Genomic DNA, 14,657 nt, shown 5'->3' with positions numbered 1-14,657 from the left:
CAGCAATTTTTCAAGAACCTGATCTCATTTAGCAGCTGTAGGCTACAGCTTCAATATTTTTTTGGAGGTGGAGGATGGGTGGGGGAGGGGAAGCAATATTGTACAGATAAAGCCACACTATTTTTGTAGTTTTATCAAAACACTGAGCACAGATTATTGTGCTATTTTTGTGGAGTTATCACTAAACAAATGTTCACATACATCTTATTTCTGTTTATGAATATCCAAAACCTGTAATAGCCAAAACCAGAAGAAATAGATCCAATATTTGCTTGCAGTGGAATCATATTTCTTACCCTTCCTGGTTCCTGAGCCACCTCTTCTCCCTGAAAGATGTCTTCAAGATTAAAGAGATTAGTAAACAAAGAAAAGGAGAAAACAGGAAATACCTACTCCTCTCAGTTAGATGCTTCACAAATTTTTCATCAAAATTATCAGCCAGCTACTGAAAATAAAATCCTATAGCCACATTTTACTGAGTAGAATATGTATTTCACATCTCCAGCGTACATGAAAATGGGTTAGAATTCTGCAGAACTAGTTTACTAATTGCAATGGAGCAATAACCTCATATAAAATACATAGTTTAAATAATTCTAATGGACACATTTAAAAATGTTCTCATGGTTTTGAAAGCGAAGTCTTTCTACTTAACACTAACATTCCCCAATAGCATTGGTATGAGATTGATCTGAACAGGCTTGCCTCTTTCCTGAGCTGCTAGTACACCTTATTTCTCTTCTCAGTATTTGTCCAATGCAGCCATACAAAAAAATTCTGCTACAGATTGAAGCAGACAGATGGCTGCTGCACATTTCCCTCCCTTTCCTTTCTATATTTCCTACTATTTGGCATTACCTGGTTCTTTTCTAAAAGGTACTGAACAGTTCTAAGTGAACAGACAGCTCTCTGTTGCCAGAATAAACAATAGAAGTTGAGGGAGCATATTTCAAGCATAGTAAGATGCTTAAAATCATATTGTCTGATTTTGTCCATATCATAGGTGAAGAGCTTGCTTTATATTCTCTGCATTTTTAATAAGACGAAATTTATTATCACTCTCTTTGTACTTCCTTTTTTTCCCCTTTTCAATTGTCTTTTCAGATTCAAATCCAGAGTCCCTGGGTGCTCTGTTTCATTTCAGTTCGATTGCTATTGAATATTCATAATGATTTGCAATATACCTCACTGAATATACTTTCATTAATAGGCATTTTATGTCACTTAGTGTCTCTGGAGATATTTATATTTCCATAATCCCCATAATATCTGAATGCTTTATGGATGAGGCTACAGCACAAGTTTTCTTTTCTTGTCTCTTCTGCTGACCTTAATTCAGTTTAAATCCATCTCTTTCTGAGCATTTCAAGTGGCTGCTCTTCACTGATCCGTTTTTTGTTCCTTTTGTATTGGATACTTCTTCTTTTGCAGATTGCTCCTGCAATCTCACCTAATTAGAAAGAAGATGATTGAATCTGGTTTAGTTTTGGGCACTAATAATTTATGATTGGTCACATAAGCCCTTTCACTCTGCCTTTGACTCCTGTTCATTATTACTGGCTTAGAATTACCAGTCCAAATGTCACCCTCTTCATTATACCAAGCCAAGCTGCCTAAAGACTCGAGCATAGCATGTCCAAGCTAGGAATCTTTCTGTAAGCATATCTTCAAATTCACTTTTTTTTAGCAAAAAGGGTGATCACACAAAAGCCATAATTTCAATGATGTGATTCCTTCACATTTTCATGGAGGAAAAAATAAAAAGCTAATGAGTGTCTAAAACCTCATTTTTGAAGCCTGCCTGGAAAAATGGCCAAAGGAAGTAACTATATCATTGTAGTGGCTACACTTCACCAAATGGACATCTAACTTTGGGAATTAAAGTTTGTGTGGTGGTGCATATATCAGAACATTCAATGTATTGAAACATGGTCCTGGAAGGACAAGGGTAACAGACACAAATCCTCATCATGATAGGCCAGCAATTTGTTTCCATTGACTTTCTGTTTACTTTTCTAATAAACACAAGTGCACCTCACAAAAATGAAACAAAAAGTCAATTCATAGGCAGAGAAAAGAAAAACTTTCATTCCTACATCTCATACTTTGGAGACAAACCAAAACTGTCTGATTCTGAGCACCAGGTAAAATTGTTTTTAATAGGTTACATCGAACAAATCATATCTCTGATAAATGAAGACTGCATAACATGTCATGACTGTTCAGTGACCATAAGGGGTTGCCTTTATGATTTCTCTTCATCTGTCTTCATGTCCGGCACTAGTGTAAATCCTCACTTGTGAGCCTCCATAAATTAAGAATGAATCATGAAGACTGAACTCACCTGTTTTAAGAAAACATTTTTAGGCCAGTTCCTGAAGCAATGCAGAAACAAGCCAGTAATATTCTTACCAATCATTATAATACTTTGTGTATCTTTTGACTATATTCATAAATGAGTTATATGAAGTAATAAACTATTCTATGATTCTATGACTTGGAAAGTAAGGAGAATGGTGAGGTGATAAAGTCCTCTTATGATACCAGAGTAGTCAAAATTAAATCTGACTGCAAAGAGCTGCAGTGGAAAATGATTGTCATGGTTCTGAGCTGCAGGGCAGCAAGAAAATGGCAGCTGAAATTCAGTACTGATAAATGCATATATGATAGGAAGAAAATAACCTAAACTTTATCTTTGGGACAGTAGAATCTAAATTAGCTTAAGTTATGAAGGAGAGAGATTTTGTAAAGCCTGTGGATAGCACAGTGCTTATCTGAAAACTAAAAGGTATTAATATGCTCAGACTGAAAAGAAAGCTATAGAGAAATGAACATCGAGATGGTTTTGTGTGCAGGAAGCTGTATGTTCATATACATACACCTGCATTTTCTATTCTGTATACAGTTCTGGTTCCTTATGAAACTTACTGAGATGACTAAGCAACAGTTATTCACTCCTTCTGGTAACTCAAGACCACAATGTTATCTGCAGGTTTAAAACAAAACAAAACCATGCTTCCGTGTGCAATTCAGCACAGCACTGAGTGGTGCTTTGGATGAGAAAGACACAAAAACATTCAGAAAAGGATTAGAAAAAATTCAAAATTCATGCAAAAAATCTGTCAAGGTCCATGAGATGCAAGACCTCCTATGCACTCACTGGTTTGGGAAGTATGGAAATGTAAGAAGTGAGGAGGAAATGCCATAACAGACATTTGCCTCCACTTGGCTTATTCCTTGACACTGTCCACTAGTGTCTTAAATGGGCCAATATGGAATCTCTGTTAGATGGAATTGCTGGGTATGTGCTTTTATGGCTTTTCATCTTATAAGGTCTCCATCTGTGTATAGAGTCTTCATAATAGTACAAGGGTTGCACAATAAAATGTACATATTTGTGTGCATATGTATGCATCTATGGAAGTACATACATGTCTTCTTTCTAGAAATAATGAAGGTAAAGAAGGCTTAGGGCAGTAAGAGATCTAGGTAAAATTCAGATTGTCCCTTGCTGTGTTTCAGGGGACATAAGGCACTTATTCCCTGGGAAGATCTCAGGGCTGTGAAGCTTAGCTGGAGATAATTTTCTTGTGTCCCATCTGGGACATGATACTCTTGTTGTGGGTGTCCCTTAGTGACTGCTCTGCATGGCTTGCTGTAAAATACAGTGGCTTCTGTGTATCCCTGTGTCAGGCACCCACCTTCTCTATGCATTGTCTAGGGAGGTTTGGTGGTTAAAGAAAGGCTGAGAGTTATGCTGTAAGATTACAATTGAACTACCAGCGGAGTCTCCTTTTGGGAGCTCCATCCCTCAGAGAATGAAAGAGCTGTGTAGTTAACTAGGCTTTACAAGAAGATTCTTGTGAATTGAGGTTTTGGACTTTGGCAGAGAAATCTTGCATGAGGATTAGGTGGAGAGAGGTTAGCCAGCAGAGAGGTTAGAGCAGTCTGTGTTTACTCCCTGGAACTTGCAGGCTCTGATTCCTGGAACCCTGCTGGTGCAAGGAGAAGGGTAGGGCTGAACCAGCCTCTTCACAGATGCTCATTCCAGGCTGAGAATGTTTTTTATCAGGTCCCAGTAATAAGGCAGAGCCAGACTGGCTTTTGTGGAGGGTTGATCCCAGGTGAATGCTGATGCCCACCAAAGCTGCTCTATCACTTCCCTCCTCTGCTGGACAGGGGAGAGAAAATATACTGAAAAGCTTGTGGGTCAAAATAAGGATAGGGAGAGATCACTCACCAGTTACTGTCATGGGCAAAACAGACTCGACTTCAGGAAATTAGTTTAATTTACTACAAATCAAATCACAATAGAATAATGAGAAATAAAAACTAAACCTTTAAACACCTTCCCCTCAGCCCTCCCCTCTTCCAGGGCTCAACTTCACTCACAGCTTTCAATCCCTCCTCACCCCAGTGGAATGGAGGCTGTGGTCAGTTCATCACAGGTTGTCTCTGCTGCTCCTTCCTCCTCAGGGAAGGATTCCTCACACTCTTCCTCTGCTCCATTGTGGGGTCCCTCCCACAGCAGACCTTCCTGAGCCTCTCCAGCATGAACCCTTCCCACAGGCTGCAGTTCTCCATGAACTGCTCCAACGGGTCCCTTCCATGGGGTGCAGTCCTTCAGGAACAGATGGCTCCAGTGTGGGTCCCCCCCGGGGTCACAAGTCCTGGAGGAGTCTGCTCCAGTGCAGGCTTCCCAAGGGGTCACAGCCTCATTCCACAGAGCTATAGACGTGCATCACCTTCATTGCAAAGGCAGCTTTCACAGGCCTTATATTATTATTTGTCTTTAAATTCTCAGTCTGTTACAAAATCATGCTTGTTGCTGTGATCTGCTGTCTGTTAACAGGCCTCTTCACTCCAGCTCCTCTGAAATCTCCCTGCTATGGGGTCTAGGGTCTCAGTGAGGATGGCAGTGGCTGAGAATATGTTTCCAGCAAAGAAGATCTAACTCTAGATGCAGACGAAGAATTATCCTTCTCCCTGTATGTTTCATTTGGACTTCACCCAAAGAATCACTTCACCTTTCACCAGAAAGAATAAAGGAAGAGAATATTTCAAAGTAACTCCTCTGACCTATCCATCTGCTGACGACTGTACAAAAGGATGAGCCTGCATCCTTCAAGATACACACCAAAGGCAGGCTAGGAAATTAATGTCTTAAGAATGAGTTTTGGTCCACGCTGCTGAGAAATATCCTTATTCATGGGCAAATGTCTGTAGTTTTAAAACTAGATTCTGGCTAACTAGAAATAAAATTTTCTCTCTATGGTCCCACAAAGTCTAATAACCAATACATTAATGGGACATTTCATAGCTGCTTTCCCATTCCTTGTACATTTGGATCTACAGAGGTATCTAAACTAGAAAAACTAGTTCATATTTCAAAATGTGGCTGAACAAGACAGTTATTGTTTAAGATGCATCTGGTCTTGGATGGACAATAACCCACTTCCAAGAGATACCTATTTTACTAGGCTCAATGTGGCTTCAGTATTAATTTTAATTGGCTGGTTTAGTCTTAGTTCCTTAAACGGCTGCACATTGTTTGATGTTTTCATCTATTTACTTCATATCTTCACTCTTATTTTGCTTTATCAATTCCCAAAGTAAACCTGAGGTCTCAAGACATAGCAGGTCAACATGCTACAGCACACATTATGATTTGTCACTTGACTTCCACATACTAGTATTTCACATGTCACTCACGCCGTATGTGCACCTGAACCCATTATGCTTGATTATAAATTGCTGGTTGATAGAAAATTATATTCACAGGCATTTACTGAGCATAATTACTCAGCAGGAACTATCAACCTGAATCAATTACCCATGGTAAAAGCATATTTCCCTCAGGATATTTAGAAAGGGTGGGAGTAAATGTTGTGAGTGTCAGCGGTACAAGAAGACAGCTGCGCTACATGGGGATACTTCCTCCAAAATTTTACTTTCACAATCACATGTAATACAGCATAACTTTAGTCTATGTCTCAGTCATTTAAATTTAAATGGAGTTAAAACAGAGTTATTTGAACGATTACATGGTAATCTACTGAGCTATCAAAACACATGCATCACAGTGTATTAGGAAAACTGATCTGAGGTTGTGATTGTTTCTGTCAAAGCAGTCAGTACCAACAGTACATGTTTGCGGTCAGAGACAGAGTTAAATATTGGCTAGGTGCAGAACAACTCCTACCCCAAAGGGTGCACACAAGGTTTTCAAAAGTATTTTAAATAAATGGGAATCAGACAACAAACTATTTTTCAAGATACAGCCCAAGTCATGCAGAAAAGCTATTGCTGGCAAACCCAGAGCCTGAATATGCTACAGGCGCATCTGCATGGATGAACAGGCAATTGCACCCCCGTGCTCCTGAGTGACTTCATTACCCAGCTCTTGGCAGTGTTCAGCAGCATGTGCTGTGTTCCAGGCTGATGGGACCATTCAATTTCTGTACGCCTGAACAGTGTGGGTGTAAATTAGCTCTAATCCAGAAGTAAATTGGCTCTGCTAAGCAGTGCAGTGTGTGGTGACCTTGTACAGCTGCTAGACAGGAAGGGTCTTGAATCTGTGGTTTGGAGAAGAAAGGTATAGCTGTTTTTCTAAAGGTACAAGAATACCATATTCCTTTAAAGTAATCCATTTAAAAATCCTTTGTTTAGCTTAATCTCCTTTAGTAATCAGTGAGGAGAGACTTGTATCTCCCAAGGTTGATCTGTGACACATGTAATTAGATAACAGACTGGTACTTGTTAATCTATATTAGTGCCTCCATTTATCCTGTAGAGAGAGCTTGAACTAATTTTTCAGTTGTCTACAGTTAACAGGCATAAAATCCATCCTACAGTTGTGAGCTCAGCTCATCTCTGCAAAACTAAATTCGCGCCTGCCAATCCAGCAGGCACAGGTCATCTCTAATCTGCTGTTGCACATGCCTGCTCTGAGTGTCAGGTAGTCAAGGGCATCTCACATGGCACCAAACACCACTTGTAGGGCAATTGCATTTGAGCCATATGTACCCAGCTGTGGGGCAGGAGGCCAAGAACAAGCAGGTTGTAAGTGTAAACATTATCAAGGAAGAGCTAAAGACTCATGATGTCCACACTTGCTAGTGATTTGAAGAGGTTACTGGTTATAGCCAGGTCTTCCAAAATACATACCTGCTACTACACATAATAGCAGTGATTCATTTAAAGCTGCTCTGTACATCTTGGTTCTCTACACAGACTCTAAAGCAAGGGGAAATCATCTGAGTTTACAGACTAATTTTCAGTTTGGAGTTGTGTGGCTCAGCATAGACATTGCTGAGTGATGAATGTTGGTTCTGCTCCAGTCATCCCTTAAGTCTGCCCTGGTCTGCCCCAAGCTTCCTCTGGCACAGAGCAAGATTGTGACTTCTTTGTTTACTTGAAAATGCTTAGCAAATTCATACACTTTTCATTGATTTCTATTTTCTTCAAAGCACTGCTGAGTTCCCTCTAGCACAAGCTAAAGGAAAGCCCATTATTAACTCTGCCATGGTTACTGCTCCTCTGTTAGGTGTAAAGAGGTTTTTTAATAAGAAAGAACATTGGCTATATACAGCTGTTTTCTGAGATAATTTAAGTTTTAATTATGTATATAATTAGTTTAATTAATTAGATTTCCACAGTTGGGATTCTTTTAAATCCTTCCTCATTTTTCAGTGTTTAACTTTCCTTCTATTTCTACTCCTTTTTATTCCTTATCCTTCATTTTCTACCGTATTGCTGTTGTCTATTTTTTGAAGGCAGTATATAGGCAATATACCATACTTCTCAGTTGTTAACATGGTTGCTGACATAAGTTTTCTAAGGCCACAGTCTCTCTCTGAAGCAATTCCCTTCATGTTTCAGAGGTTAGCATAGACTGAAAGCTAACCTCTGAAAGCTAACCTAGGCAGCTAGAATACAGCAACTCTGGTTTGAAGGTTAGAGAGTTTACTCATAAGGATGCAAGCCAGTCTGTGCCATTTAGCTTCCATTTTACCTTGTGGTGTGAATGTAACTGAAGTCTAAAATACAGAAACGACATTCCCATGCAGCACTCTTTTTGCTACCTGTCATGAGAACCCTTTTGGATACCACTGGGGAATGTGAAGTGGATAGTTTAGCAGATGTTCAGGTTAACAGGTAACTTAATCTTGTGCAGGATTATTATACCGTTTAGTTCTTACATATGTTGCTATGAAATCAAATTGGGGAATTTTGCAGAATTTGGCCAGAAGATTCTCTTTGTTCATATGTCCTGACAATATGCCAGGTCCTCATCCTGCATCCTGGGTTCTTTGGGAAGCAAATCTGAGCAGGATCTGCAGCTCATACCAAAAGGATGCGGACAATCCAGGAGTATTGTATCCCAGAGTTCTTTTTTGTTAGCATGTTTCCTTAAGACTTACACTGAGAAAAGGTTAGAGTTCTCTTCTTATGGATGGAAGTGTAAAATAAGCAAATTTTCTGTACTTCTGATCAACTTGTCAGCTTCTTTTTGCTATTTTTTTTGAAAAAGAAAACAAGTATCTGTGTTTTCACTCTTTTCTGATATATTTGGTGCATATTTTGTTTTGAAAAGCAAAAATACTCTTCCCAGATATGTTTATTCAATTAAAAGTAACCTGATCAGGATCTTTTGCTCACTTCTTTCTTTTAGCTTTTCACTAAAAATGTAGTTAAATCAAAACATGGCAGATGAGAACAAGCAAGCAGAATCTTGGTGACAGACATAAGAGAAAGAGAAGCACTCATTTACAATTGTGAACTACTGCCAGCTTCTTCAATTTTCACAAAAAGAGATCACAGCCAGAATCAATTTATAAGAGAAACCATTAAAAATTGCAGACAGAAAATTATTAAGTGTCCATATATCAAACTTCATTTGTGTTCCCTGCAGTGTCAGCCAGATGACAAGCCAAGCTGCTTATTGTCCCAGGAATCATGACCAGTTATCAACATTTCCACAATCATTGCCTCTAATTGATGATAAAATGATAACAAAATAAAATAATAATGGAGGAAATTTTCAAATATAGTACTCATTATTTTTTAAAAGACGTCTGCATACTGCAGGACCTACATACTACTGCCAAAAAATTGCCCTGATTTCATAGTATGAGAGCTTTTCCTGATGCTCATGAGCTCCTATAAACCTTAAATAAGGGATTTTGCAAGAGGTAAGGCTTTGCATGAGCTTGAGGAAGTGACTTTGTTTTTCTTGCTAAAGCATGAGAGATTGTGGGTGTCATGAACATTTTTATTCAGTGCAAACCAAGGAAAGGAAGTCTTTTTGCATCTTCTGGATGAGATGATCCAGAAAATGAGCTGATATGACCAACATTGTTAGTTTATACCTGTCTACCACCTACTTACCACCAAACACTCATTATATGGGTCAGAGAGGTAAACCAAAACGTATGACTTGTCATGATGCTTATATTGATATGTAAAGATCAAGCTACCCAGTAGCTTAAACAGTAGCTTTGTGTTTGTACTTCCCATCATACTCCAAGTTACCAATACCAAGGGTGATGCTGTTCTTTGAGGTGGCAGTGTGAGTCCTTTGAGTCTTCACAGTCCAAACTCCCCATTTCATTCAGGCCTGTGAGGCATAGAACAGTAGTTAAAGGCACAAAGCTCTCAGCTTCCATCATTCTTGGCAGCAGCTACCTCAGCATCACATTCTAGATGGGCAACTGGAAGCAAAGTCCCACATTGCCTGGCATGTTCCTGTCCATTGCATCCTTTGCCTAATTAAGAGCTGCAAATACAAGCCTGTAACATGCTCTGTCACCAGTCCATCTAGAAAAATCTCCTGTGGGCATGGGTTTGATAAGAATAAAAGATTTCATCAGACCAAACATGGCTTCAATTTTCTTTTTGTTTCTATTTCTTAGCCACAACTCAGATTTATGACCAGAGCTCCAAACCATGTGAGATTTCAGTACAAATATAATTCCCCATCGTTTCACCACACTATATTCTTTGTACTTGTTAAGAGAGAAGCTGAGGCACAGAAAAGGGCTGTAATTTTTCCAAAGAGTGACAGACATAAAAATAGAATCTGCATCTACTGATTGTTAATCCATTTCTGCAGTCCCCAGGGCACACTGGTAATTAGGTGTTAGCATGTCCACAATAGCCCCTTATAGACAAGTCTTCAATGCCATTTTAATCACTGAATAAAGTGATTGATAAATTATTAAATAGTTAAATAATAGTTAATATTAGATCATTAGATTAACAACCTAGTGCTTACTTTAATAGCTTGTAAATATGGGTAGTGAATCTAGATACAGAAACAGTTAATGTCTGAAAAGGGAATACAAGGAAGCATTACTAAGACAATATGTTTCGTTAGACTTCCAAACCCCCATAATCTAATTACAGTTCAATAATAGTAGTAGAAACAGGGTAAAAGAAAATAATGGAAATAAGTTAACGACAGAAACCACCTCTGTAGAGAGTGGGAAATTTGAGGCTTCTCACTGGTATCTTTTGAACTCAGCATGGGCTCCATGTCTCTGCTTTTTCAACTGTCCTCCTTACATGCTGTCTTTGTGCCAATGCAAGTGTTAAAATGGTGTTTTCCTGCTTTATGTTGTTATTGAGAGTTCTTATTTTCCCATTAATTTTAACAGTACAGTAAAAGCCTTCTTTTTTTAGCATTTTATGAACCAAGTAAATAAACAAATTCAAAGAGAAATCACTTGCATTTCTTGGACCAATACAACGATTCTTCAGATCTCCATAGAGCCAAAACTTGTCTTAATCCTCTATTTAGCAGGATGAACAGGTTTGCAAGCCACAGTTTACAACATGAGTTTCCAAGCACTGTAGCTGTTTCTTTAGATGCCTGTAAGTACTTCAGTCTTGTGAAGGACAGTAGCTCAGACCCTAAGGTGTTCCAAGACTTTTTCTTATTCAAATACTCTCCCAGTAATCCCTTTCTGAAGACCATATTAAAAAAAATAAATGCCATGACATTTGTTGTGTTTTATTCATTGGTGTCAAGACAGCTTCAACAGTAACTTCTATGCCCCATTCAGTTGTGCAGAAGTTATATATTGCAATTTTCTTAGAGTCCTTGGGTGCAAATCCAATCGATGCTGTGTCAACATCCATTTGAATGGCTTGTTCTAAAGCTGTTTGACTGATGGTTTTACTGGAGATGATGGACGAATTTCTCATGAACAATAGAATGTCCCTAAGCTTGTGTGTCACGAACATTGGTGAAGATAAACCACTGGCTTTTCAGCTAGGGTCTCATATTTCTTATCCTGTCCTCTAATAACTCAGTCATCCATTGGCTAGTAGACTCAATGATAACCGCTGTATTTCTGGTACACTTATAAGAATCACCATTAGGGTAAATGCTTTTAGTAATTTGTTCGTCTAATCTTCTGAGGGTTTTTTCCAGTCTGCCTCATATCTTTTCATTTAATGTGCCTGTGTTCGTGCTCTTTTAAACTCAGCCTATATGGACAGTGTTTTCATTAGTTTTACTTTAGCATCCTTTATTGCCCTGTTTAGAATTTTCATGTCCTTTTGCATTCTCTTCTGAGTCTTCAGTATGGTGTCTTCATAGTCTTTGTGCCACCTGGAAGTATTTTACCCTTTGAAATTGACCCTTCACATTTCATTCTTGAATGCTTTTCCGTTATTATTTTCTTCATAGTCAGTCTTACTTGCTAAGATTTTTTGGAGAATACCATGCATGCCATTTATAATCAGTATAAGAGCTTCTTCCATAGTATTCCCTGGTGCCAAGTCTTGGTCCCTTTTTCAGGAGTGCATCAACATCTGTTTCTCATTTTGAGAAAGCAAACAGAAAAAACTCCTCCAAAAGAGCAACTATTCATGTTTTAGAAAAAAAATTGTTCCCTACCTCATAGCTTCTCCATGAATTTTGACACCCTTCTTGAGAGTACTTATGTTGTGTCTGTGTTTGGAGGAAAATATTTGTATATCACAGGAATCACAGTAAAATCACTGAAGCTGATATCACTGTTGAACAGAAATGCCGAGAAACTTGATGATAAAACAGCTGGTACCTCTGGGGCTATTGCTGTTCTCTAGAAAATGATGTCAAAAGAAGACGACTTTGCAGTCTTTAAACAACATAGGATTGTTGTTGTTCCTTGGAATCACCTAGGAGGTTTTGACAGCCTATGAAGTAATAACAAGAGGCATACTGAATATACCTTCATCTCATGCGTTTTTTTCTCTTTTACTGATGGAGGTTACTGATAATTTTGTAGGGCAGCAGAGGAGAGCAGGTGCTTACTGCTATTGTGTGCCCAGCCAACAACCCTCATAGTTTAGTCAAGTTGCAGTCTGAGCAGAGGTGCTAAAGCCGGAGAAAGCACTGTCCTCTGCTGGCTATATATGATAGGCTTTAATGAGAGCAGGTTTGACTAAGACCCAACTGCACATATTTAGGAGGGAGCAATCATCCGTGTTTAAAGGAAAGTGGAGCTGTAAGGCTTAAGGAGTTAATAGAGATCAAATGGTGTATGAATCCTTTTTATACACCAGTGTATGTGGGCATCCACAGGACAGGCAGTGGCAGTTGTTCTGATACAGGTATCAGCATTGATAGCTATATCAATGTTTTAACCTTTGGCAGATTAAGAAGACAGCAGGATCAAAGTGGACAGACTTCCAGCATGGACAGCAGGGCATCTCTTCAGAGCCATGAGAAACTTCAAGATGGACGTAACAACAATTTACTGGGACACGGCTGCACAAGAGGTTGCAGCAGCTAGTGAGCTACAGCCCTGCACGCACTTCAAACTTCAACCCTGGCAAGGCGAGGAAAGGTCCTCTCTGTGCATGCCTTCTTCTTCACCCCTGGGGTCCTGGGACACCTAACTAACTCCTGCAACATCAGGATCCTCAGCCAAGGACAAAGCCACAGAGCACACCGGCAGAGACTTCCCATGTACATCCCTGATCTTATTTTGACTCTGCCACTGGAAAAATGACCATCAGCAGTGAAATACAGTTTTATAAGTAAGAGTGACTTTCCTTTTCAAAATCCTGGAAGTAAACTTGAAACAATTCGTTAGGCAGCCTCTCAAAGATTGCCAAGCTTCTGGCTGCTCTCAAGAGACAATGTTCTATGCGGGCCAGCTTTATTTTGAAGGCTTTACGTTACCCTCTCTGTCTCCATTAATTAAAACGGAATTTTGTGAAACTGCTGGACACAACTGTTTCCGAGCACCTGCTGTTGAGTTTGTAACAGAAGTGTATAATGTAAATATGTGAATGTAGTGTCAAATAGGCCAAACACTGAATCATTTCATTCTGATAACTGAAGCCCATTGGAAAATTTGCAGCGTGAATGTATTCGCATTGTTCCTTAACATCATGCGTTCTGCTTTGTAGTAAAAGATGTGACCCTGGCCAAGTCAAAGTTTTGCTAGTGACTTTAGTGGATGCAGGATCAGACATGTTAGTAGTGTATGTTAACCATGACAAAGAAAGCCCTTCATGTAACAATAGGCTGACTGAGCCAGAGTTTAAAAGCAGCTTAGTAAGGAGAGATAAAAACATTAAGAATTTGCTCAGATCCATAGTTAAGTGTTATAAAATGTGAAGAAGTTACATGTGTCTCTGTTTTCATGGATCTATTCTGGATGAGAACCATCCTGAATAGAAAGAAACATACTTTATCCAAAATGTGCTGACATGAAAGCCTTTTTTTTTTTTCAAACAGCTCTCACAATTACATTTATAGTGTTTTACAACCTGTGCTTTCCACATTTTGATAATAAATGCATGCTTGTTCTGTCCTAATGTGCTTTCATTTTTAAGGGTTACCATCCATAAGCAAATTTCATTTCAAATTTTTAAAACAAATAATTTAGGCTTTTGGAAGTGAAAAACATTTTATTTGTAATACTCTATTTTTACTGTATTGTTTCCATTCTATCTTTTGCAAAACAAAGTTCTTTGTAACTGAATCTATTTTAAAATTTGGTTTTACATTATATGTAATTTTTTGTCAAAATTTTTCACAAAATACAGATTTTTATTGCTCCATGAAATGAGATGGTGTTCCTGTCAACAGCAGAGCAGTTTACAGAGTACTAAGGTAAAGTTTTTACATGTGTCGTGAGCATGGTGTTGGTCTACTTCCTTAATTAGGATCAAGCAAAGAAGCAGAGTTTTTTCGTGATAGGATATATTTCATTGCCCAGAATAAACTATCTCATGTCAAACCCTTCTTATAGTGATTAGTATTGGTTTCACTTGGGAAGGAGCAAAGTGGATGACATTTCACATGATTTTTGGAAACACCTATTCTATTGTTTTTCTATTGTTCTAATCAAAATGCATTATGACCTTGGATGTTGACCTGGATGTTGATCCTGGAAAGAAATGAAAGATTTTATTTACTAGAGTAATCTTACCAAAATTAATGCTACTACTCCCAAATAAATGTTTGCAGGGTCCATGATGTATCAGGTGATATAGATTAGAGTCATGGAGTTTTTGGAAGTAGGGCTAGTAATTTATTAAGATTTTCCATGTAAAAATTTCCAATCAGAAAAACATTTGGGTAAAAAAAGGCAATTTCATCTTTGCTTTTCTGCTATTATTATAGTTGTTTTGAACAAGAAGATTACTGTGAT

The 14,657-nt window shown here is 38.5% G+C and overlaps 1 protein-coding gene across 1 annotated transcript in view; it reads left to right on the top strand.

The window, feature by feature from the left end:
• STK32B (serine/threonine kinase 32B) overlaps positions 1 to 12,824 on the top strand; it is a 164,938-nt gene extending 152,114 nt beyond the window's left edge. Inside the window, exon 12 of the mRNA XM_057426764.1 lies at positions 12,647 to 12,824. Within this exon, the coding sequence (XP_057282747.1) occupies positions 12,647 to 12,785 (139 nt within the window). The 3' untranslated portion in view covers positions 12,786 to 12,824. The remainder of the gene's footprint in view (positions 1 to 12,646) is intronic.
• The last annotated feature ends 1,833 nt before the right edge of the window (positions 12,825 to 14,657 follow it).

Source organism: Pezoporus wallicus, unplaced genomic scaffold (genome assembly GCF_028554395.1).
Source record: "Pezoporus wallicus isolate ANWC-B61680 ecotype Strahan unplaced genomic scaffold, APGP_CSIRO_Pwel_v1 scaffold_13239, whole genome shotgun sequence".
Lineage (NCBI taxonomy): Eukaryota > Metazoa > Chordata > Aves > Psittaciformes > Psittacidae > Pezoporus > Pezoporus wallicus.
This window is presented reverse-complemented; position numbering and strand designations above follow the sequence as displayed.